The sequence below is a fragment of the Oncorhynchus masou genome, chromosome 30, assembly GCF_036934945.1.
Source record: "Oncorhynchus masou masou isolate Uvic2021 chromosome 30, UVic_Omas_1.1, whole genome shotgun sequence".
Lineage (NCBI taxonomy): Eukaryota > Metazoa > Chordata > Actinopteri > Salmoniformes > Salmonidae > Oncorhynchus > Oncorhynchus masou.
The window spans coordinates 56,577,953-56,603,401 of record NC_088241.1 but is presented as its reverse complement, the minus strand read 5'-3'; the positions used below and the strand labels follow the sequence as shown (position 1 = coordinate 56,603,401).

Here is a 25,449-nt window from a genome sequence, read left to right as displayed (position 1 = left end):
GTTAGATTAGGGGTCTGTATAGTTCAGTGTATCAGATTAAGGGTCTGTATAGTTCAGTGTGTTAGATTACAGTTTTTTTCGATTGCTAAACGACAGTGGACACAACTGGAGTCACATGTGCAAAACTCTAACTACAGTCTGCACAGCAGCAGTTCATGTGGACCAAACTCTAGTTCGTTTTTCATTGCTTGAACACAGTTTTCAAAACTCTACACACTTATCCCATGACTTTAACCACAACCTGCAAAACACTGTGGATTTACAGCACTTTGTTCAAATGCTAACACACTGCTGTCAAATCTGTGAACCACACATTCAAAACGGAATAGATTTCAGCCTTGTGCCTTTCAAACACTGCTGATTGCAATTTCAGCTGAAAGGCTAAGCAGGTGTCTTGTTTTAGACTTGTTAGTGAACACACACACATATTACAGTATATATAGGTAGAGCTCAGAAAGACTCATTTTGGAAATGGAACAAGGAAGATGGGTTCGTGGAGGGAGAAGGGTGGCAGGGAGAGGGCGGATGCATGGAGGAAGACAAAGAAGACAAAGAGCTATTATTTCAGATGAAATAAGGGCTACACTTATAGACCATGTCGTGAACCATGGTCTCTCATTGAGAGAGGCAGGGTTGAGGGTGCAACCCAATCTGCAAAGATCCACAGTGGCATCTGTAAATGCGAATTTTCCATCATACAAACAGGTGAGAGTTACATCCTTACAGTAAATGAAAACATTAGAGGAATCTATTTTGTATTGCAATTATAGAATATTTACACAGATATATATTACAGTAAGTTTGACTGTAAAATATATTTTTACAACAGGACCCAAAGGCTGCCCCCAACAGGAGGAAGAGGAAAAATATTTTCAGATGCGCAGGAAAATGCTATTGTTGACATGGTTGTTGTCAACACTGCAATAAAACTGCGGGAGATTCAAGATAGAGTGCTGGCTGATAATGATATATTTGAAAATGTTAATTCTGTCAGCACAACAACTATTGCTCGAGTCCTAAAGAAACACCAAGTTACAATGAAACAGTTATACACTGTACCGTTTGAGAGAAACAGTGAACGGGTAAAAGAGCAAAAATACCAATATGTCCAGGTAAGACGTCTGAGGTTACGTACACAGCTATACAAAATATTTACAGTAAAAAAAACACTAGCATTTCTACAGTAAAACTGTGCACTTACTGTTTTTCAGAGAGTAATGGAGGTGGAAGCACTGGAAAGACCACATTCATTTGTATTTATCGATGAAGCTGGATTTAACCTTGCCAAAACACGGCGCAGAGGAAGGAATGTTATAGGTCAAAGAGCCACTGTGGAGGTTCCAGGCCAAAGGGGGGGAAATATCACCATGTGTGCTGCAATGGCCAATGATGGTTTGCTTCTCAACACACCACTCATTGGCCCATACAACACAGAAAGGCTTATAGCTTTCCTAGAACAGCTCTATGCTCAGCTAGTGCCAGCAGAACAGGGGGAGCCAGTAAGAAACCCCCAAGTTTTTGTCATAGTTTGCGATAACGTTGCTTTTCACCACTCTGCAGCTGTCACAGATTGGTTTGCAGCACATCACAGATTTATGATTTTGTACCTGCCTGCATATTCACCCTTCCTCAACCCAATAGAGGAGTTTTTCTCTGCCTGGAGGTGGAAAGTGTTTGGTCACCACCCACATGACCAAATGTCTCTTTTGGAAGCCATGCGTGCCGGATGTGAGGACACGAGTCCAGAGGACTGCCGGGGATGGATAAGACACTCCAGAAGGTTCTTCCCCAGGTGCATGGCAAGAGAAAACATTAGATGTGATGTTGAAGAAAACCTGTGGCCTGATGCTAGAGAGAGGCAGGATTAGCTCCTCAATTATTTGTTCGAATTACAGTATGTACTTTTAGTTTCTACCTTTTTTTTCTCATTACTGTAATTCCGTAAATTACTACAGACTATTGAAGCAAACTGCTAATTTTCATTTACCTTAAAGAATTGTTATGTTCTAAAAAGTTTAATAAATCATATGAAAGAATGTCACTCTTTACTTTGAAGAAAATATTACTTTGTATGAAGTCACTGAAATTGTTCAAATGTAAAGATGAAAAGTTTGTATTTTCTGTATTGGTGTTTGATGCTAGTGTTTTTACTCTCAGTGTGTTCTGAGTGACAGTGTGTGTTATCTCAGTGAGGGTTGTGCATAGTGTTTGGCTGCACTGAGCGTGTTTTGAGCCATGTGTTAAGAGTTGTGTTGCTTGGAATGAGTTTTGCAGGTGATGTGAACTGTTTAGCTCAGGTGACTGTTGGTAGTGCAGACTGTAGTTAGAGTTTTGCACATGTGACTCCAGTTGTGCCCACTGTCGTTTAGCAATCGAAAAAAACTGTAAGGGTCTGTATAGTTCAGTGTGTTAGATTAGGGGTCTGTATAGTTCAGTGTATCAGATTAAGGGTCTGTATAGTTCAGTGTGTTAGATTAAGGGTCTGTATAGTTCAGTGTGTTAGATTAAGGGTCTGTATAGTTCAGTGTGTTAGATTAAGGGTCTGTATAGTTCAGTGTGTTAGATTAAGGGTCTGTATAGTTCAGTGTGTTAGATTAGGGGTCTGTATAGTTCAGTGTGTTAGATTAGGGGTCTGTATAGTTCAGTGTGTTAGATTAGGGGTCTGTATAGTTCAGTGTGTTAGATTAAGGGTCTGTATAGTTCAGTGTGTTAGATTAGGGGTCTGTATAGTTCAGTGTGTTAGATTAGGGGTCTGTATAGTTCAGTGTGTTAGATTAGGGGTCTGTATAGTTCAGTGTGTTAGATTAGGGGTCTGTATAGTTCAGTGTGTTAGATTAAGGGTCTGTATAGTTCAGTGTGTTAGATTAGGGGTCTGTATAGTTCAGTGTGTTAGATTAGGGGTCTGTATAGTTCAGTGTGTTAGATTAGGGGTCTGTATAGTTTAGTGTGTTAGATTAGGGGTCTGTATAGTTTAGTGTGTTAGATTAAGGGTCTGTATAGTTCAGTGTGTTAGATTAGGGGTCTGTATAGTTCAGTGTTTTAGATTAAAGGAAAACATAGGGGTAACTGAGTGGGTGCGAAGACACATGGAAGGAATTGAATGGTTATATTACCAAAAGGGGGACCTACGTGCTATCAGCTCCAGGATAAGTGTGTGTGTGTTTGCCCCTTGTCAGTGTGTGTGTGTGTGTGTGTGTTTTGTGTGTGTGTGTGTGTGTGTGTGTGTGTGTGTGTGTGTGTGTGTGTGTGTGTGTGTGTGTGTGTGTGTGTGTGTGTGTGTGTGTGTGTGTCGATTCCCCCATGAAATTAGCTACAACAAAGATTTACTGCCGTGCTGCCTGGCGTGAAATGTGCAAGGCCTACTGTTATAGGATAGCCTTATCTGGTGCCTTGTTATCTGATAGGCTGGTGCCTTGGTATCTGATAGGCTGGCCTATCCTGGTGCCTTGTTATCCTCATTCTAATGGCTAAATGACCATATCATGAGTCTTTTAGCTTTTTGAGTTTCTCTACTCAGATCCAGAGTTGGATGTTTGAGATGAACAGGACCCATCCTCACCTGGTGGACATGTTCTCTATAGGGAGGTCATATGAAGGCAGGCCCCTCTATATACTTCAGGTAGGAGACACACACACACACACACACACACACACACACACACACACCTACACACCTACACACACACACACTATGCTGGTTAACTGACTGTTGTCCTGTCTTGTTAGCTAGGAAAGAGAACACGGTCCTATAAGAAGGCCGTGTGGATAGACTGTGGGGTCCACGCCAGAGAGTGGATCGGACCAGCCTTCTGTCAGTGGTTTGTCAAAGAGGTAAGTTCCCTTCGTCTGCCTTGACAAGTCCTTGAGTGAAGCAGTGTCTGCTCTGCTGTTTTTACCTTGCTTTCTCATATGAGACTGACCAGCAGGACTGTGGTCCTGGAGGCTGGGAGCTGTGCACCTCTTGAAACAAGTTCAGACACAGGACAAACCATTCCCTAAGGGAGAGGAAAAAATATATATTTTAGATTATTTTTGTTACTTACATTGTAAATCACAGTGTTTTAACCTATTTAAACCAGTGTTCCTCTGTATTTAAATTAGTCCATAAGTGAGTAGTTTCACAATCCAAATGATATAAACAACACTTTGGTTGTTGAACGTCTCCAAAATAATAGCTGGGAAAGCTGCTGCCTGCTGTCTGTCTCTGGTGCTGTCTGTATCTGGTGCTGTCTGTATCTGGTGCTGTCTGTCTCTGGTGCTGTCTGTATCTGGTGCTGTCTGTATCTGGTGCTGTCTGTATTTGGTTCTGTCTGTCTCTGGTGCTGTCTGTCTCTGGTGCTGTGTGTCTCTACTGCTGTGTCTGGTGCTGTCTGTCTCTGGTCCTGTATATCTCTGGTGCTGTCTGTCTCTGGTGCTGTCTGTATCTGGTGCTGTCTGTATCTGGTGCTGTCTGTATTTGGTCCTGTCTGTATTTGGTGCTGTCTGTCTCTGGTCCTGTCTGTCTCTGGTCCTGTCTGTCTCTGGTGCTGTCTGTATCTGGTGCTGTCTGTATCTGGTGCTGTCTGTATTTGGTGCTGTCTGCTGCTGTCTGTCTCTGGTGCTGTCTGTCTCTGGTGCTGTCTGTCTCTGGTCCTGTATGTCTCTGGTGCTGTCTGTCTCTGGTGCTGTCTGTCTCTGGTCCTGTCTGTCTCTGCTGCTGTCTGCTGCTGTCTATATCTGGTGCTGTCTGTATCTGGTGCTGTCTGTTTCTGGTGCTGTCTGTGTCTGCCGCTGTGTCTGGTGCTGTCTGTCTCTGGTGTCGTCTGTCTCTGGTGCTGTCTGGTGCTGTCTGTCTCTGGTGCTGTCTGCTGCTGTCTATCTCTGGTGCTGTCTGGTGCTGTCTGTCTCTGGTGCTGTCTGCTGCTGTCTGTCTCTGGTGCTGTCTGTCTCTGGTGCTGTCTGGTGCCGTCTGTCTCTGGGGCCGTCTGTCTCTGGTGCTCTCTGTCTCTGGTGTCGTCTGTCTCTGCTGCCGTCTGTCTCTGCTGCTGTCTCTGGTGTTGTCTGTCTCTGGTGCTGTCTGTCTCTGCTGCTGTGTCTGGTGCTGTCTGTCTCTGGTCCTGTATGTCTCTGGTGCTGTCTCTGGTGTCGTCTATCTCTGGTGCCGTCTGTCTCTGCTGCTGTCTCTGGTGCTGTCTGTCTCTGGTGCTGTCTGTCTCTAGTGCCGTCTGTCTCTGGTGCCGTCTGGTGCTGTCTGTCTCTGGTGCTGTCTGTCTCTGCTGCTGTGTCTGGTGCTGTCTGTCTCTGGTGCTGTCTGTCTCTGGTGCTGTCTGTCTCTACTGCTGTGTCTGGTGCTGTCTGTCTCTGGTCCTGTATGTCTCTGGTGCTGTCTGTCTCTGGTGCTGTCTGTCTCTACTGCTGTATCTGGTGCTGTCTGTCTCTGGTCCTGTATGTTTCTGGTGCTGTCTGTCTCTGGTGTCGTCTGTCTCTGGTCCTGTCTGTCTCTGCTGCTGTCTGCTGCTGTCTATATCTGGTGCTGTCTGTATCTGGTGCTGTCTGTTTCTGGTGCTGTCTGTGTCTGCCGCTGTGTCTGGTGCTGTCTGTCTCTGGTGTCGTCTGTCTCTGGTGCTGTCTGTCTCTGGTGCTGTCTGCTGCTGTCTATCTCTGGTGCTGTCTGGTGCTGTCTGTCTCTGGTGCTGTCTGCTGCTGTCTGTCTCTGGTGCTGTCTGTCTCTGGTGCTGTCTGGTGCCGTCTGTCTCTGGGGCCGTCTGTCTCTGGTGCTCTCTGTCTCTGGTGTCGTCTGTCTCTGCTGTCGTCTGTCTCTGCTGCTGTCTCTGGTGTCGTCTGTCTCTGGTGCTGTTCATCTCAAACTGTCTGGTGCCGTCTGTCTCTGGGGCTGTCTGTCTCTGGTGCTGTCTGTCTCTGGTGCTGTCTGTCTCTGTTGCTGAATCACTACTATATGCATCAGTCAAACTCTCTTGTCAACATAGTGAACATCTGTCAAATGTAATTGCACAATGTTGTAGACATTTCAGAGGGCCTGTTCAAGATTAAAACAATGTGAAACATTGTGTAACCTTTGGCTCTTGAACACACCCCGGACGTTCAGTTGCATCCAATCACCACCAGCATGACTTATCAATATCCTCTGCAGTTCAGATAATTAGTGGAACTATCATAACTACCACACACACACACACACACACACACACACACACACACACACACACACACACACACACACACACACACACACACACACACACACACACACACACACACACACACACACACACACACACACACACACACACACACACACACACACACACACACACACACACACACACACACACACACACACACACACACACACACACACACACACACACACACACACACACACACACACACACGCACCCAACACACACACACACACACACACACACACACACACACACACACACACACACACACACACACATACACGCACCCAACACACACACACACACACACCCAACACACACACATCCCAACACACACATACACATTTCTGGCTGTACTCTGTTGTATCCTGTCTCTGTTTGGAACCGTTACAACCATTTCAACAGAGAGCAGGGAGAGTGAAGCGTCACACATGATTAGGTCAAATGGAATCCACCCAAACTAGCTTGAAATGCCAGACCTCTACTATAACATTGATAGACCATAGCATATCATGTCTAGCAGGGGGTTATGTAACTCCAGATGAGTGCGTACAGGAGGGTATTGAGAGACATTGAGAGGTACTATTATGATGGAGAAGACTAATGTGCTGTGGAGGTAAGTAGCTTTAATATCTAACTTTGGCCACTTGGGGGCAGAGCTCTGTCTCTCTACAAGTCTACAGAATCAGATTAACCTTGGCCTGAGCCTGATTACCATGAAGGTACAGCATTACCTGACCAACAATCTGCTTTCTCCAATCCTCCACTGGAGCCTGAGTCATTTAACCCACTCCTGGGGTAACGTCTGTCTGTCTGTAGTAGCCCTCTACCACAGTGACACTGTTCAGTCACAGGTGTGTCTTATCATTGGCTAATCCTCTGCCATTACCCCACTGGTCCCCTCAAACAATTATTGTATAGACATACAATGGAGTGTGACCATTCTTGGGATAGTTTGGGATTTTTATGTATCTGCGTCCAGTATGAAGGAAGGTTGCGGTCGTTTTTATCCTAACCGACTTGTGCATTGTTATTGTTTTACTTATGGGTGGTCCCAGAAATCGAACCCACTATGCTCTACCAACTGAGCTACAGATGACCACTTACTGCCTACATTCTCCATTCCCACTCCACACTACCTTAGTACTATTAATTATGAATGATTATTCACCAACTGGAAAGTATTCTGACCGGTGAAATACACAGGTGATACAGCTTATGGTTCATTGTGATCCTGTTACCTGTCATGGTATTATAAACCTGTTGTTGTTGTAGGCTCTGCATTCCTACCAGTATGACTCTGTGATGAGACGACTGATGAACCAGCTCAACTTCTACATCATGCCTGTCTTCAACGTTGACGGATATCACTTCAGCTGGACTACGGTAGCTACAAATACCCCTCTCTCTCTCAATTCAATTCAATTCAAGGGCTTTATTGGCATGGGAAACATGTCTTAACATTGCCAAAGCAAATAAGGTAGATAATATATAAAGTCAAATAAACAATAAAAATTAACAGTAGACATCACACATACAGAAGTTTCAAAACAATAAAGACATTACAAATGTCATATTATATATATATATATATATATATATATATATATATATATATATATATATATATATATATACAGTGTTTTAACAATGTACAAATGGTAAAGGACACAAGATAAAGTAAATAAGCATAGATATGGGTTGTATTTACAATGGTGCGTGTTCTTCACTGGTTGCCCTTTTCTCGTGGCAACAGGTCACATATCTTGCTGCTCTGATGGAACACTGTGGAATTTCACCCAGTAGATATGGGAGTTTTTCAAAATTGGATTTGTTTTCGAATTCTTTGTGGATCTGTGTAATCTGAGGGAAATATGTCTCTCTAATATGGTCATACATTGGGCAGGAGGTTAGGAAGTGCAGCTCAGTTTCCACCTCATTTTGTGGGCAGTGAGCACATAGCCTGTCTTCTCTTGAGAGCCATGTCTGCCTACGGCGGCCTTTCTCAATAGCAAGGCTATGCTCGCTGAGTCTGTACATAGTCAAAGCTTTCCTTAATTTTGGGTCAGTCACAGTGGTCAGGTATTCTGCCGCTGTGTACTCTCTGTGTAGGGCCAAATAGCATTCTAGTTTGCTCTGTTTTTTTGTTCATTCTTTCCAATGTGTCAAGTAATTATCTTTTTGTTTTCTCATGATTTGGTTGGGTCTAATTGTGCTGCTGTCCTGGGGCTCTGTAGGGTGTGTTTGTGAACAGAGCCCCAGGACCAGCTTGCTTAGGGGACTCTTCTCCAGCTTCATCTCTCTGTAGGTGATGGCTTGGTTGTGGAAGGTTTGGGAATCGCTTCCTTTTAGGTGGTTATAGAATTTAACAGCTCTTTTCTGGATTTTGATAATTAGTGGGTATCGGCCTAATTCTGCTCTGCATGCATTATTTGGTGTTCTACGTTGTACACGAAGGATATTTTTGCAGAATTCTGCGTGCAGAGTCTCAATTTGGTGTTTGTCCCATTTTGTGAAGTCTTGGTTGGTGAGCGGACCCCAGACCTCACAACCATAATGGGCTCTATGACTGATTCAAGTATTTTTAGCCAAATCCTAATTGGTATGTTGAAATGTATGTTCCTTTTGATGGCATAGAATGCCCTTCTTGCCTTGTCTCTCAGATCGTTCACAGCTTTGTGGAAGTTACCTGTGGCGCTGATGTTTAGGCCAAGGTATGTATAGTTTTTTGTGTGCTCTAGGGCAACAGTGTCTAGAAGGAATTTGTATTTGTGGTCCTGGCGACTGGACCTTTTTTGGAACACCATTATTTTGGTCTTACTGAGATTTACTGTCAGGGCCCAGGTCTGACAGAATCTGTGCATAAGATCTAGGTGCTGCTGTAGGCCCTCCTTGGTTGGTGACAGAAGTACCAGATCATCAGCAAACAGCAGACATTTGACTTCGGATTCTAGTAGGGTGAGGCCGGGTGCTGCAGACTTTTCTAGTGCCCGCGCCAGTTCGTTGATATATATGTTGAAGAGGGTGGGGCTTAAGCTGCATCCCTGTCTAACCCCATGACCCTGTGTGAAGAAATGTGTGTGTTTTTTTGCCAATTTTAACCGCACACTTGTTGTTTGTGTACATGGATTTTATGATGTCGTATGTTTTAACCCCAACACCACTTTCCATCAGTTTGTATAGCAGACCCCCATGCCAAATTGAGTCGAAGGCTTTTTTGAAATCAACTAAGCATGAGAAGACTTTGCCTTTGTTTTGGTTTGTTTGGTTGTCAATTAGGGTGTGCAGGGTGAATACATGGTCTGTTGTACGGTAATTTGGTAAAAAGCCAATTTGACATTTGCTCAGTACATTGTTTTCATTGAGGAAGTGTACGAGTCTGCTGTTAATGATAATGCAGAGGATTTTCCCAAGGTTACTGTTGACGCATATTCCACGGTAGTTTGGTACGTTTGAGAGCGATGTCCTTTAGAGTTCGGGCAAAGGTGGGCACTGCTGCCTTGTAGAGGTGGACCTGGTCATAGAGGCTGTTCAAGTCCAGGGTGGAGTGGTGGGCCAGGAAAACATTTGGTTTTGAGGCACAGTCACGGGAAATACTTGCGTTTACACGCTGTATTGTGGCAGGGTGGAAGTCTTTTCGTGGTAGCAGGGTGGAGATAACCACTTGTGCGTTGAGGAAAGTAGAAGAAGCCATTTCAATCACTCCCTTCAGTGCTGTGGCCACTCTTTCCTGCTGTGCTCTCAGGTTGTTTGTGCCTGTGTGCATTATTATGTGGCTGGGTGAGCCTAGTTTGGCCTCAGACAGAAGGTCTAGGGCGCGCTGGGTGTTTGGACACCAGAGTTTAGACACACTGTGTTTGGGAAAAAGTTTTTTTTCTTCTATATATTTCCCATTTGAGTCCATCAGTATCAGTGGGTGTGGGGGTTGTCAGAAGGGCTATCAGGGTGGCTGACAGGGGGTGCTCAGAGGGGGTGAGAGCCGCTGGGCTTGGGGTTCTTCATTTGTCTGTTCTGCTGTGATGTCGACTCTATGGTCAGGGTCTGGTGTGGACTGTTCTGCTGTGGTGTCGAGACTTTTGTTGGGTGCTGAGGTGGGCTGTTCTGCTGGCTTCTCTGTGGGGGTGGCCACCTCTCTAGTGGGTTGTTCTCTGTCACACGCCGTCCCCCTCAACCTCTCCTCCATCCCCCTCACCCTCTCCTCCATCCCCCTCAACCTCTCCTCCACCAGCAGTCTGATACTCTCCTCTAGTGCTCTGTTCTGCTCCTCTTTCTGCTGTTGTATTTGTCTCACCACTGTCCAAAGTGCAGATATGTCTCTGTCCACCTCCACCTCTCCGGGTCTGGTTAAGGGGCTGTTGTTGTGCTGGACTGTTGTCTGGGTCTGTGCTGACTGAAGTGTAATCACCTGCTGTTCCAGCTCCACCTGCCTTATCTCCAGCTGGGTGAATTTGTCCTTCATTTCAATGAAGGAGTGGTAATCTGTGCTGGGAGGTTGACTCTCCGCTGGGGGTTGCTCGTCTGTGGGGTTACATAATGAAGAGGTCTGGTCTGACCCGCTCGGTGTGGGGGTATCTTTATCAAGGGAGAGCTTCTCCTGCTGGGCTAATTCTTTGATTAGGTGAAAGTCCAGCTGAAACTGTTTGGGGTTACTCTGTACCTTTACTGTTCCGGACTTATAGATATTTATATTACTTGACTCAGAGTCCTCGCTATCAAGTATTCTGAGTTTCCACCCCTCGTTAACCCCCCACCTCTCTTAACAAAGGGGTAGTGTGCTAATATAGCACTGTGCCATGCCAGGGAATGGTTTGTGTGGAAGATAAGGTTGCTGATGTTCCCATTTTTCTAATAGTCAGCAAAATAGTCTCTCTCTCTCTCTCTCTCTCTCTCTCTCTCTCTCTCTCTCTCTCTCTCTCTCTCTCTCTCTCTCTCTCTCTCTCTCTCTATCTCTCTCTCTCTCTCTCTCTGCCCTAGCCAGCATTTGACACAACATATGTATTTAAGGAGACATGTTATTAATATCTTCATAGCTACTTTGTGTCACTGTATGCACCGTATTTGGACAGAATATGGTTGCCAGTGGTAATTATTTTTGCCCCCAGGATCGTTTCTGGAGAAAAACGAGGTCCAAAAATGCCAAGTACCACTGCAGAGGTGTTGACGCCAACAGGAACTGGAAGGTCAAGTGGTGTGGTGAGTTTCTTTTTTAATCTATCCTGTATGGAGGCCACAATAATGAAACTATTTGAGACACAGTGCTGTGTGTGTGTGTCTCCTCTCTCTGTCCTCTGGCTTTCCTTCCCATACTGTTGGGAGATGTGTCTCCTGGCGCTCTGCCTGCTTAATTAGTGTAAGCTGTGGATTAAATATTTGTGTGGTGATGACACCACCCGTTTGATATGATTTTGGTGGTGCTGGGCTGGGGGTGGTGGGGTCCTCTGGGGGTGGGCTGGTAATTCATCACTCAGGGAGGGAGGTTGGTTTCATGTGTGGTAATTGGAATCTGAAACGAGAAAGGATAAATATTTACAGCAAGAAAAGAGAAGGAGAGAAAGGGTAATATAGGGTAATATATAAAATCAAATCAAATCAAATGTATTTGTCACATACACATGGTTAGCAGATGTTAATGCGAGTGTAGCGAAATGCTTGTGCTTCTAGTTCCAACAATGCCGTAATAACCAACAAGTAATCTAGCTAACAATTCCAAAAACTACTACGGATAAAGAATATGTACATAAGGATATATGAATGAGTGATGGTACAGAGTGGCATAGGCAAGATATTGTAGATGGTATCGAGTACAGTATATACATATGAGATGAGTATGTAAACAAAGTGGCATAGTTAAAGTGGCTAGTGATACATGTATTACATAAAGATGCAGTAGATGATATAGAGTACAGTATATACGTATACATATGAGATGAATGATGTAGGTTATGTAAACATTATATTAGGTAGCATTGTTTAAAGTGGCTAGTGATATATTTTACATAACTTCCCATCAATTCCCATTATTAAAGTGGCTGGAGTTGAGTCAGTGTGTTGGCAGCAGCCACTCAATGTTAGTGGTGGCTGTTTAACAGTCTGATGGCCTTGAGATAGAAGCTGTTTTTCAGTCTCTCGGCCCCAGCTTTGATGCACCTGTACTGACCTCGCCTTCTGGATGAAGGGTGCAACAGGGTAATATAGAAAGAGCATGTGATACTAATTATCTCCAAGGTCTGTACAAGACAGAGGCTGGTGTTAAAGATATTCTCACATGTAGCAGATATGGCAATAGGCCCTGAGTTTTTCCTGACCACGGGACCTAACCAGGAAAACTCTGGGCCCTTAAATCAAACCTGCTACAGTAGATTGTATTATCCAGCTGCTGTAAATGCAGACTAGAATACAGTAAATGATCCACTGCCTTGACCTTTAACCTTTAACCTGACCAAGAAAAACTCTTGGCCCTAGCCATAGCATGAAAAGAGGCCCAAATTATGAGAATAGGCAATAGGCAAATGGTTACTGAAGCATTTGTTTTTTTCTGGGAACCAATCATAGACTCTCAATGTTGGACGATACCAGGGGTAATTTTCTGTCTAATTTGAATCCGTTAATTAATTTAGGATATTGTTTATCACGCTGTTTGAACTATACATAGACATGGCTCATTCCCTATTGGATTTGTATATGCAAATATTAATTAGATCCAGTGTTTTGAGGTGCTGCTTGTTGCTCACAGGCAAATCTCTTAGATCAGCTCAGTCTTGTCTGTCAGCAGGTTGCACCAAGTTGAGTTTCTCACATTTATTTTTGGATTACTCATTTACACTATTCAAGGAGACATACTGTAGTTGGAGGGTTTTGTATATTTGTGGATAGAATACATGCATATTGCAAAGCTATGAGAAAGAGAGGGAGGCCATTTTGTGAGTTATCATGTATAAAACAATTGTTAGCAGGCAACAGTGAGACAGTTGGTCCCAAGAACATTTTGAATTGATAAAATGTCAACAGGCTGTGTGGAATAAAAATATGTCCTGGTGTGTTTCTGATGTTGTACCTCCCATTTACCATGAACAATTTTGTCATCTAGCAGACGGCAGACACTCTCACCCTGAGCAACTTACTTTACACCAAATGCACTGAAATAAGGAAGCTGAAACAGCCACATTCCGACATTTTTGTGTATGGTATCCTCTGCAATTTTTGGTATATGTATCTGTTGCCTGGTGTAAAACATTTATGTATTTTAAATTGTCACATAAAATAAAATCAAACCTAACCCAATACTAATATCCTATAAAATATGTTTTGGGTATAATTCCAGTATAAACTTGTGTATCCTCTCTGTATGTACACCCCTTAATACTGTATGATCATACTAAGCAACAGTACCTTCCCTGTTGTTGTTCCCCTTGCCAGAGGAGGGTGCATCCTCCCAGCCCTGTGATGACACGTACTGCGGACCCTTCCCCGAGTCCGAGCCGGAGGTCAAGGCGGTTGCCAAATTTCTGCGGAAGCACAAGAAGCGTGTCAAGGCCTACATCTCCATCCACGCCTACGCCCAAATGTTGCTCTACCCCTACTCCTATAAATACGCCACCATCCCTAACTTTAACTGTGTGGTGAGAGACAGATCTGTGACCACAATCAATCAATGAATCAATGTTGTTGCAACACATATTGGAATTGAATAAATAATTGGAATGTAATGATTGTTTAACCCCTCTTACAGGAGTCAGCTGCACACAATGCAGTGACTGCCCTGTACTCTGCCTATGGTGTGAGGTATAGATATGGACCTGCCTCCACCACCCTGTGTGAGTAAGACATACGCTCTACTTCCTGATAATTACCTTACTTCAGCAGAACACTGGAAAACACTCCGAAAACTTTGATCGCATAATATTAAGATCAAATATTAGAATTCCTCCCATACACAAGCATTTCGCTACACTCGCATTAACATCTGCTAACATCTGCTAACCATGTGTATGTGACAAATAAAATTTGATTTGATTTGACACATGTTTACCTGTGGTAAAATCCCCTACTTGAATCCAAACTGTTTTATTTGATCTGACTCCAACAGATGTCAGCTCAGGCAGCTCCATGGACTGGGCATATAGGAACGGGATCCTTTATGCCTTTGCCTTTGAACTGCGGGACACAGGCTACTTTGGCTTCCTGTTACCTGAAGCCCTGATCAACCCCACCTGCACTGAGACCATGAGAGCAGTGAAGACCATCTCATCAGGCCTACTGAAGAAGTGTGAGACAGGGATGCATGAGCTGGACAGGGAGCGATATCCATATCTTTGAGATATACAGACAATTATCTCTGTATCTGCTAGCAAATATCTACAGGCGGCTGGTTATTGTGTCAAAAAGGATTATGCAAGCCTTAAAGGGATAGTTTGGGATTTTATCTACTTACCTAGAGTGAGATTAAAATGTTTATGTATCTGCATGCAGTTTGAAAGAAGTTGCTAACTAGTGTTAGGGCAATGACTAAGTCTATGGGAACAGCTTGCATGCTAGCTGTTCCTATAGACTTCCAGTCATTGCGCTAATGCTAATTAGCATTGGCTCTTGAAATGATCTCTAGCGTCCTTCATATTGGATGCAGATACATACAAATCCCGAGCTATCCCTTTAATGTTTACCCAAGAGTGGTCACACTCCCTTTTATGTCTGTATGTTAGAGGCTATAATAGTGGTACTTGAAAAGGACCTCAAACAATTATTTAGAGGTCAGATGACATAACTTCACCTTGAACTATAATAACTCGACTATTTACAAAGTGTACAGTGGACATAAGCACTTGAATGCCATTTTCAAGAGACTGATATTGCATTTCACAGCACTTTTTTTAAACCAAGACTTTCTCCTGAACTTACTGTCCACTGTTACTGTTACTGTACTGTTACTGTTCACCCTTCAAAACTTCACTATCTGGAGCACCATCAGCTAACTGCTCTAGATGTCTTCCAAATGTATTTTACATTAATTGTGGTAGAACATCAGCTTATTTAGCAAAGCAAATGTAGTTTCTATGGTACAAACAACAAGAATGCCTATAGTATCATTAAAAGGGTTGTTCACCCAAATGACAAAATGACATATTGGTTTCCTTACCCTGTCAGCAGTCTATGGACAAGGTATGACAGCACTCAAAGTTTTAGTTTTGTTTAGCTGGACAGTGTTTTGAAATACATATATTAACCTTTTCACTCTTCATGTCCAAGTCATCCTAAAGTATCAAAAATGTATTGTGTAACTCAATTAACTTACTAACAGATAATTTGGACATGAAGCGTGAAAATGCTAATATAGCTACCAGTGACTTGCAATAGATTTTTCCACTAATGCAGAAAAAGTGTGTCCGGTTATACAAAACCAAAGCATGGATTGCTGTCATACCTTGTCCATCGACTGCTTAACTGGTGAGCAAATGTGTCATTTGAGGAAACTTTTCCTTTAACAAACTGCCTTCAAATGGACTTTACATCTCTTTATGCTTTAGAGTTTCTGAATTATATAGTCAGTGGTAAAGGACACATTTCTATAATTTTCTAAAGAGGAAATGTTTACTTTTGATAGAAAGTGCCCAGGACATTTACTGAATTGTAATAAACGGTATTTCTTTTTTACGAGGTTGTCACATGTGGATACTTTCATTGTCATTACTAACATTATACATATTTCAATAACATAGTTTGACGTAACAGGAGTGTAATATCATGTGTGGTAGTGGAACAGGGATGCAGCAACATATGTTTTCAAGGGAAGCAATGAAGCAAGTTCACAAGGTCAAAAAAACATATTGGCTCAACCTCCTCCCAATCTTGTCTCTTGCAGTTTTTTTTGTTGAGAACTGTCTGCTTTTGTTATTTCCATAGTAATGAGCAAGTGTCTGTTTTTCCCTGTAAGTCTAGCTTGTTATTAATTCATTCTAACAAGACCCAGCATGCCGTGTTTCTGGGGCCCTGCAACTACACACTCATATACCACCCTGTTTAATCCAATCCTTGTGTATTTGTGCAAACAGTTCATGCCCACTCTCACAATTGACAAAGATTAATTTGGAGCCATTATTATTCCAATTTGATGTGGATGACAATGATGACTTGGCACCAGATAGATCAGAGTTAGGTTTCTTTCTACTTCTAAAGTTGTTGTTCTCCCGCCCTCACCCCGCCACCCCAAAACACTCTTGGTCACAACACTAAATCATTAATGAAGAAGGATCCTTGTACTGAATGTTTTGTCTGTCTCTTTGCTAGACATCCTGTGTGTGTGTGAGAGACTGCATGTGTGAGACTAGTAAGAATGTAGTGGGATTGTCCCTCTTGCCTCCCACCTGGGTGTAAAGTGCTAGTAGTTGCTCTGGAAAAGCAACTGAGACACAGAGAGAAGTTGATCTTCAAAATTGTCAGGTGATGTTCCAGTATTGACAGATTTAGAGGTGTCAGGGTTTTTCCATTCCAGGTTTAAATAAAAGACTAAATGCTTTGCTACCACAATATTATTTCTCTATCATATAGTTTTTAACTGACGCAAAATGGTAAGGTAAGAGTGCCAATTTCAATAGCAGCACTTTGTGTGCCAGTGAGCAAATCACAGCTTTTAGCTTCAATTGTGATCAGGTACTCTCTTCCATAGTGCCTCCCTTAGCTGACACTGCAGTTTTGGTTGCCTTTCACTTCTCAACAAGTAAACAACATCATGGCTCACTTTCAAGAGTGCAGCATCAGTGTCCTTTTGGTGAAACGACTTGACTGCAGGTACCAAACAAAGGAAAAAGCTGGAGTAGTATTTGGTTCAAATCACATCAAATCAAAAATTACATGAAATTTGATTGGTCACATACATGTGTTTAGCAGATGTTATTTTTGGTGTAGCGAAATGCTTGTACTTCTAGCTCCGACAGTGCAGTAATATCGAACAAGTAATATCTAACAATTACACAACATATACCCAATACACACAAATCTAGCAATGGAATTAAGAATATAAAAATATATGGTTGAGCAATGAATAAGATACAGTAGAATAACATAAGATACAGTATATACATATGAGATGGGTAACACAAGATATGTAGACATTATTAAAGTGACTAGTGTTCCATTTATACAACTGGACAGTGATTTCAAGTCTATGTATCTAGGCAGCAACCTCCATATGCTAGTGATGGCTGTTTAGCAGTCTGATGGCCTTGAGATAGAAGCTGTTTTTCAGTCTCTCGGTCCCAGTTTTGATGCACCTGTACTGATCTCGCCTTCTGGATGATAGTGGGGGTGAACAGGCAGGGGCTCAGGTGGTTGTTGTCCTTGATGATCTTTTGGCCTTCCTGTGAAATTGGGTGCTGTAGATATCCTGGAGGGCAGGTAGTTTTCCCCCGGTGATGCATTGGGCAGACCGCACCATCCTCTGGAGAGCCCTGCTGTTGCGGGCGGTGCAGTTGCTGTACCAAGCGGTGATACAGCCTGACAGGATGATCTCGATTGTGCATCTGTAAAAGTTTGTGAGGGTTTTAGGTGACAATCAAAATTTCTTCAGCCTCTTTAGGTTGAAGAGGCGTTGTTGCGCCACACCACACTTCACCACACTGTCTGCGTGAGTGGACCATTTCAGTTTGTCAGTGACGTGCACGCCGAGGAACTTCAAGCTTTCCACCTTCTCCACTGCGGTCCCATCTATGTGGATGGAGGGTGCTCCCTCTGCTGTTTCCTAAAGTCCACGATCATCTCCTTTGTTGTGCTGACATTGAGTGAGAGGTTACTTTCCTGGCAGCACACTCCCAGAGCCCTCACCTCCTCCCTGTAGGCTGTCTCGTCATTGTTGGTAATCAAGCACAACTAACTATTATGTTAGTTGTGCTTAGTATAATGAGTGTTTGTTAGATTAAACATTAAAAAATACATTTTGTTTTCATTTTTTGTTTTGTTTGATCATTTAGGGCCTTATGCAGGAAGTCTGATGTGTGCCTCATTGTGCAGGTGTTTTTCTTCGGGATGGCCCCCATTGTGATGTCAGATAGATCCCCTCTCTGAGTGGTCTGTCCAGATAAGTGTCCCCTCTGTTTGAGAGGACCCAGGGTTCTACAGAGTGCCCTTTAGGTTCCCCAGTAGGAGGTTGTCTTTAACCCAGCATGCCTTAGTAAAGGTGTCACAACACATGACCATTGCCTAGATGTGTATGACCTTATAATGTGAAAAATGGCCTTACAGTTTAATGTTACAGAATGGAGACTCACAGGTTCTTGTCAGGCTCTGCTGTTGATTTTATGTTTGATAGCCCCTTATTATTTACATGAAATATTACCTGAAATAATCCCAATACTTAACTAATCAATAATTTAAAAAAAGACTATCTAAATATCATGGCTCTTCAACAGTGGTGTAAAGTAATGAAGTAAAAATACATTAAAATATTACTCAAGTCATTTTGGGGGTATCTGTACTTTACTATATATTTTTACAACGTTTAATTTTACTTCACTACATTCCTAAAGAAAATAATGTAATTTTTACTCAATATATTTTCCCTGACCCCCAAAAGTATTTTGGATGCTTAGCAGAACAGGAAAACGGTCCAATTCACAAACTTATCAAGAGAACATCACCACTGCCTCTGATCTGGCAGAATCCCTACACACATGCTTCATTTGTAAATGTTGTCTGCGTGTTGTATTGTGCCCCTGGTTATCCTTAAATAAAATAAAATAATAAAATTGTGCCATCTGGTTTGATGAACATAGCCAATTTGAAATTATTTATAGTTGTACTTTTACTTTTGATATTTGAGTATATTTTTGCATTTACATTAACTTTTGATACTTACGTATATTTAAAACCAAATACTTTTAGACTTTTACTCAAGGAGTATTTTACTGGGTGACTTTCACTTTTACGTGAGTAATTTTCTATTAAGGTGTCTTTACTTTTTCTCAAGTATGAACGTAATATCATGGTTAGGTATACTATATTTATTCAAAAGGAGACCATTGTGCGCTCACAGAAGTTGCGTATATTATTCATATACCATTCACACACGCACACGGACAAACACGCACACGGACAAACACACACACACAGCCCCTCGCTGTCTCTCTGTATTTCCGCTCCTTGAACCGCTGCCTGGATCATCCTGCTGCCTCACTGCGGCCAGTTTTAAAGTGCGTGACGTCGCTTCCTTTCAACATGGCGCAGCTAGGCAGGTTGCTAATGGAAATCTGAGGGATTTACCCCACCTTCTGTCTTTATTTATGTCTGTATGTTAGAGCAACTGCCGCTGTCATCTCGAACAGAATACATCGGTCTGAAACGGCTGCTGCCCTTTGGACAGGCTCCTCGCCCTAATTCCGGTGCGTCATGTATGAGGGCAAAAAGACGAAAAACATGTTTTTAACAAGAGCTTTGGAGAAGATCCTGGCCGACAAGGAGGTTAAAAAGTCTCATCATTCACAATTGCGCAAAGCCTGCGAGGTGGCACTTGGTAAGTTCTGGCATTATCACAATCTGAGGTTGTCATTGATTTGCCCACGTCATACATCTCTGTTTATCCTGCTTGATAGGTTTTCGGCTGCTACAATGTCGCAAAAATCTTCCTAGAATCTGTTGGCAACATTGTAGAGCTAAATGGGTTATATGGCTTTTCGCCCGATAATTTAGGAGTTATTCTGGTGAAGGATGGGATATAAGTGTAGAATATACAACTATCGAGGTTGCATTATAGGATCGGAGATAATCATTGTTTAGTTACTATGTGAATACGGAAATGGTGCAAGTGACAGAGGTGGGTGTCTCCTTTGACATTTGCAAGCTGCTACACTAGTTTATTACGCATGTAACTGATAATTCAGGCCTTTTGAAATAAATAGACAGCTATTACCTGAAAGCAAACTGGCACTGTTATTATTACCAATGATACAACCTAATGGAACTGCATTTGTCTGCAAGTCATAGGCTGTAGGCTACGGCCACTCGTAGCTACAATTCTTCCTCCAAGAAGAAGAAGCTACCGACAATGTTAATTTCAAATGAATCATATTTCATTACATTGTTAGGACGATATGTGAAAATAATTTAGCCTCAACACTTTCACTTTTTCTGGTGGGATCTTGTGTGTCATACGAAGCAGTGTCTGTCTGCTCTGCTCTGGATATCCAGACTGCCCTGCGTGGCTGGAGAGGGAGTGGTGTTGAAAGAATGTGGCCTATCGCCTGGCAGTGAATGTTGGTGACTGTGGTATCGTTGGAGACTGGATCTGCGTTTGTGTCCAGGTCTGGGTTGTCCCCAAAAACACCTGCACCACGGCGGGCAAGTGGCAGATACTTTTGGCCATGTAGTGTATGTTGACACCTGCTCGTCGAACATCTTATTCCAAAATCATGGGCATTAATATGGAGTTGGTCCCCCCTTGCTGCTATAACAGCCTCCACTCTTCTGGGAAGGCTTTCCACTAGATATTGGAACATTGCTGCGGGGACTTGCTTCCATTCAGCCACAAGAATATTAGTGAGGTCAGCCACTGATATTGGGCCTGGCTCGCAGTCGGCATTCCAATTCATCCCAGAGGTGTTCAATGGCGTTGAGGTCTGGACTCTGTGCAGGCCAGTCAAGTTCTTCCACACCGATTTCAACAAACCATTTCTGTATGGACCTCGCTTTGTGCACAGGGGCATTGTCATGCTGAAACAGGAAAGGGCCTTCTCCAAACTGTTGCCAAAACAAAAAGTTGGAAACACAGAATTGTCTAGAATGTCATTGTATGCTGTAGTGTTAAGATTTCCCTTCACTGGAAGTAAGGGGCCTAGCCTGAACCATGAAAAACAGCCTCAGACCATTATTCCTTCTCCACCAAACTTTACAGTGGGCACTATGTATTCAGGCAGGAAGCGTTCTCCTGGCATCCACCAAACCCAGATTTGTCTGTCTGACTGCCAGATGCTGAAGTGTGATTCATCACTCCAGAGAATGTGTTTCCACTGCTCCAGAGTCCAATAGCGCAAGCTTTATACCACTCCAGCCGACGCTTGGCATTGTGCATGGTGATCTTAGGCTTGTGTGCGGCTGCTCGGCCATTGAAATCTATTTCATGAAGCTCCCGACAACAGTTCTTGTGCTAACGTTGCTTCCAGAGGCAGTTTGGAACTTGGTAGTGACTGTTGCAACCGAGGACAAGTTTTACGCGTTACGTGCTTCACTACTCGGCGGTCCCGTTCTGTGAGCTTGTGTGGCCTACCACTTCGTGGCTGAGCTGTTGTTGCTCCTAGACCTTTCCACTTCACAATAACAGCACTTACAGTTGACCAGGGCAGCTCTAGTTGGAAAGAAATGTGATGAACTGACTTGTTGGAAAGGTGGCATTCTATGACGGTGCCACATTGAAAGTCACTGAGCTCTTCAGTAAGACCATTATACTGATAATGCTTGTCTATGGAGATTGCATGGCGGTGTGCTCGATTTTTATACACCTGTCAGCAACAGGTGTAGCTGAAAAAGCCAAATCCACTCATTTGAAGGGGTGTCCACATACTTCTGTCTATATAGTGTATCATGTTACATTATCAGCATGGCATCATTCACACTCGCAACAGGTGCATTAAGCAGAGGCTCGTCTTTACACTATAGCCTTATCTCCATTGGTCCTATGCCGGGTTGCTTTATGTTGGACATAGAAAGATGAAGGCTCAACTAAACTTTACGTGAATCATTTTCATCAGTCATGCAACTCAGAACAGGTTTTGTCCTGATAGTTTCTGGTCCATGTCTCAACACCAGGATGTGTGCTAGGCCTTTTTGGATCAAGTTAGGCTCTCTTCTGCTGTACCAGTAATCTGACACTGCTGGTGAAACAAATTGGCCCACCTTTGTTGTTGAGCAGCCAGTGAGTCGAGCCTGTCTTTGTCTTACTGTACCTGTCTCAACGGTTTTGGGGGATAGGGAATGCACAATACTAGACTACATTGGTATTAGCCAATATGCAATGATATTATAATGTTATTACACTGTTAGTAACACCATTGAGTATTCACTACATGTTAGCATGTTTACTAAAACTTGCTCTTTTAATGTAAATTATCTGAACTATGATAATACAAATAGTTTATCAGACATCTTTGTATTCGTTCCCTATTGTCTTACATAGGCTACTGGGTTTATATGAGGATTAGGCTATGTACTTCCTGGAGTTGTGTGAGGTTATCTTAAGTAGGAGGAGAGTTCATAGTAGGAACAACGCTCCCCCTGCATTCATAAAGTGAATAGCCCAGATTAGTCAGAGCACCACAGTGTGTGGGTGTTTTAAGAGCCGTGAGTTTACCACTGCTTTATTATGCTGTAGGCCTGTGTCGTGGCCTATAAATATTACACATTCTAAAGGTGTGCCTGAATTTGTTTTTTTATTTTTATGATAACCAGCTGTGATTCTATTTAACAGCGTATTGGAGGCATGGATGGACATTTTGAAGGCTGCTCATCCTAAGACAATGAGAAACTTTGAGTCTGAAGTAACCACTTCCTGTCTAAACAACTGGGTGACCCATTACCAGTGACTTACATAATCTCTCCTCTTGCCTTGAGGCACAGAGACATCTCAGAGAGAATGCCATTACTTCCAGTCTACTGACCTCTCAATGACAGTCCCTCTGATCATGATACATTCAGTCCCCTACACGCTACCTCTAGTCCCATACACACTACCCCTAGTTCACTACCTACTACCCCTAGTCCCCTACACGCTACCTCTAGTCCCATACACACTACCCCTAGTTCCCTACCTACTACCCCAGTTCCCTACCTACTACCCCTAGTCCCCTACCTACTTCCCCTAGTCCCCTACACACTACCTCTAGTCCCCTACCTACTACCCCTAGTTCACTACCTACTACCCCTAGTCCCCTACACGCTACCTCTAGTCCCATACACACTACCCCTAGTTCCCTACCTACTACCCCAGTTCCCTACCTACTACCCCTAGTCCCCTACCTACTTCCCCTAGTCCCCTACACACTACCTCTAGTCCCCTACCTACTACCCCTAGTCCCCTACACACTACCTCTAGTCCCCTACCTACTACCCCTAGTTCCCTACCTACTACCCCTAGTTCCCTACCTACTACCCCTAGTTCCCTACCTACTACCCCTAGTTCCCTACCTACTACCCCTAGTCCCCTACACACTACCTCTAGTCCCCTACACACTACCTCTAGTCCCCTACCTACTACCCCTAGTTCCCTACCTACTACCCCTAGTTCCCTACCTATTACCCCTAGTTCCCTACCTATTACCCCTAGTTCCCTACCTATTACCCCTAGTTCCCTACCTACTACCCCTAGTTCCCTACCTATTACCCCTAGTTCCCTACCTACTACCCCTAGTTCCCTACCTATTACCCCTAGTTCCCTACCTACTACCCCTAGTTCCCTACCTATTACCCCTAGTTCCCTACCTACTACCCCTAGTACCCTACCCACTACCCATTGTCCCCTAGCCCTAGTCCCCTACCCGCTAGCCCTAGTTCCCTAGCCCTAGTCCCCTATCCACTACCCCATGTCCTCTACCCACTACCCCTAGTCCCCTACCCACTACCCCTAGTACCCTACCCACTAGCCCTAGTCCCCTACCCACTAGCCCTAGTCCCCTACCTACTAGCCCTAGTCCCCTACCTACTAGCCCTAGTCCCCTACCCACTAGCCCTAGTCCCCTACCTACTAGCCCTAGTCCCCTACCTACTAGCCCTAGTCCCCTACCCACTAGCCCTAGTCCCCTACCCACTAGCCCTAGTCCCTTACCCACTAGCCCTAGTCCCCTACCCACTAGCCCTAGTCCCTTACCCACTAGCCCTAGTCCCTTACCCACTAGCCCTAGTTCCCTACCCACTACACCTAGTCCCCTAGTCCTCTACACACTTCCCCTAGTCCCCTAGTCCCCTAGCCCTAGTCCCCTACCCACTAGCCCTAGTCCCCTACCCACTAGCCCTGGTCCCCTACCCACTAGCCCTAGTCCCTTACCCACTAGCCCTAGTTCCCTACCCACTACACCTAGTCCCCTAGTCCCCTACACACTTCCCCTAGTCCCCTAGTCCCCTAGCCCTAGTCCCCTACCCACTAGCCCTAGTCCCCTACCCACTAGCCCTCGTCCCTTACCCACTAGCCCTAGTTCCCTACCCACTACACCTAGTCCCCTAGTCCCCTACCCACTTCCCCTAGTCCCCTAGTCCCCTAGTCCCCTAGCCCTAGTCCACTACCTACTAGCCCTAGTCCCCTACCCACTAGCCCTAGTCCCCTACTCACTAGCCCTAGTCCCGTACCCACTAGCCCTAGTCCACTACCTACTAGCCTTATGCTGATACTGAATAGGCAGTGTTGTTCAAAGGCATTGCATGTTACAGCCCTATTTTAACTCTTCTTGTAGCTTTGTGATCTTCATTGTAACACTATCCAAGCATTTGTTTTGTTTTGATGTAAAACGTAAGTTGTCAGCCTCAGATTTAGTTTGTTCTCATTTTCACTGTGAACTTGACCTTTGCTGTTGTTTAGGGATCCATCCTGCATCAGCTTGCATAGTGAAAGGTTCTCACATTGTCACAGAGGCAAAACAGTGACGGAAGCAGGAGTACATTCATCCTAAGATCAGAGTAGGTCTGATGAGAGAGAGAGGGAGGGAGAAAGGTCGATGGATGGAAGAGAGACTCTGGAGACATCAAAGATGCCTAGGTGCAGTAGCTGGCGCTGTCCTCCTATTCTGAGAATGCGGTTTATGGTCCATTTTTGATTCATGATGAATAAATAGTTTGCAAACGCCGGGCTGACTTCCAAGTCCGTAACCAATATGATATTTTTCTGCAGTGAGATAAATCAGCATATTGACATCCTCCTGAAAACAAGCCCAAGTATTTTGCTGCTTGCAGTATATGGACTAAATGGATAAAACAATAGAACAGATGCTCTCTGTCAGTCCATTGGAAGGTCAGGTAGAGATACCATAATGCTTGTAAACACCTACCTGACACTCTCCAAACAGTTAAGGGGGAAGGGGAGGGGCTACTGTGTTGTTTTCAGACCAAGTTGTTGGATCAACTTTAAACCCAGACGTTGAGTCACGTGGAGGGAAGGAGCTGCCAGTCGCAGCGAGGTCAGGGCTCTTCCAGAGGTCAGGGCTCTTCCAGAGGTCAGGGCTCTTCCAGAGGTCAGGGCTCTTCCAGAGTTCAGTAGGGCCGCTGCACATTTCTCTCATTCCACAGTCCTCTGCTTTCCCAGCTC

General features: G+C 43.9%; 2 protein-coding genes across 5 annotated transcripts in view; both read left to right on the top strand.

Annotated features, from left to right (window-relative positions):
• LOC135522850 (carboxypeptidase A6-like) overlaps positions 1 to 15,785 on the top strand; it is a 58,917-nt gene extending 43,132 nt beyond the window's left edge. The window contains exons 6-12 of the mRNA XM_064949485.1: positions 3,518 to 3,619; positions 3,727 to 3,831; positions 7,458 to 7,568; positions 11,285 to 11,375; positions 13,599 to 13,801; positions 13,912 to 13,996; positions 14,269 to 15,785. Of these exons, the coding sequence (XP_064805557.1) occupies positions 3,518 to 3,619; positions 3,727 to 3,831; positions 7,458 to 7,568; positions 11,285 to 11,375; positions 13,599 to 13,801; positions 13,912 to 13,996; positions 14,269 to 14,498 (927 nt within the window). The 3' untranslated portion in view covers positions 14,499 to 15,785. The remainder of the gene's footprint in view (positions 1 to 3,517; positions 3,620 to 3,726; positions 3,832 to 7,457; positions 7,569 to 11,284; positions 11,376 to 13,598; positions 13,802 to 13,911; positions 13,997 to 14,268) is intronic.
• Positions 15,786 to 19,318: 3,533 nt separating this feature from the next.
• The window catches only part of LOC135522848 (brefeldin A-inhibited guanine nucleotide-exchange protein 1-like), a 123,069-nt gene continuing 116,938 nt past the window's right edge, over positions 19,319 to 25,449 (top strand). For 3 of the 4 annotated variants that reach the window (XM_064949483.1, XM_064949482.1, XM_064949480.1), the window contains exon 1: positions 19,320 to 19,680. In XM_064949483.1, the coding sequence (XP_064805555.1) occupies positions 19,557 to 19,680 (124 nt within the window). In that variant the 5' untranslated portion in view covers positions 19,320 to 19,556. Of the gene's footprint in view, positions 19,681 to 25,449 lie in introns of all 4 variants that reach the window. The other variant, XM_064949481.1, reaches the window with a different exon arrangement.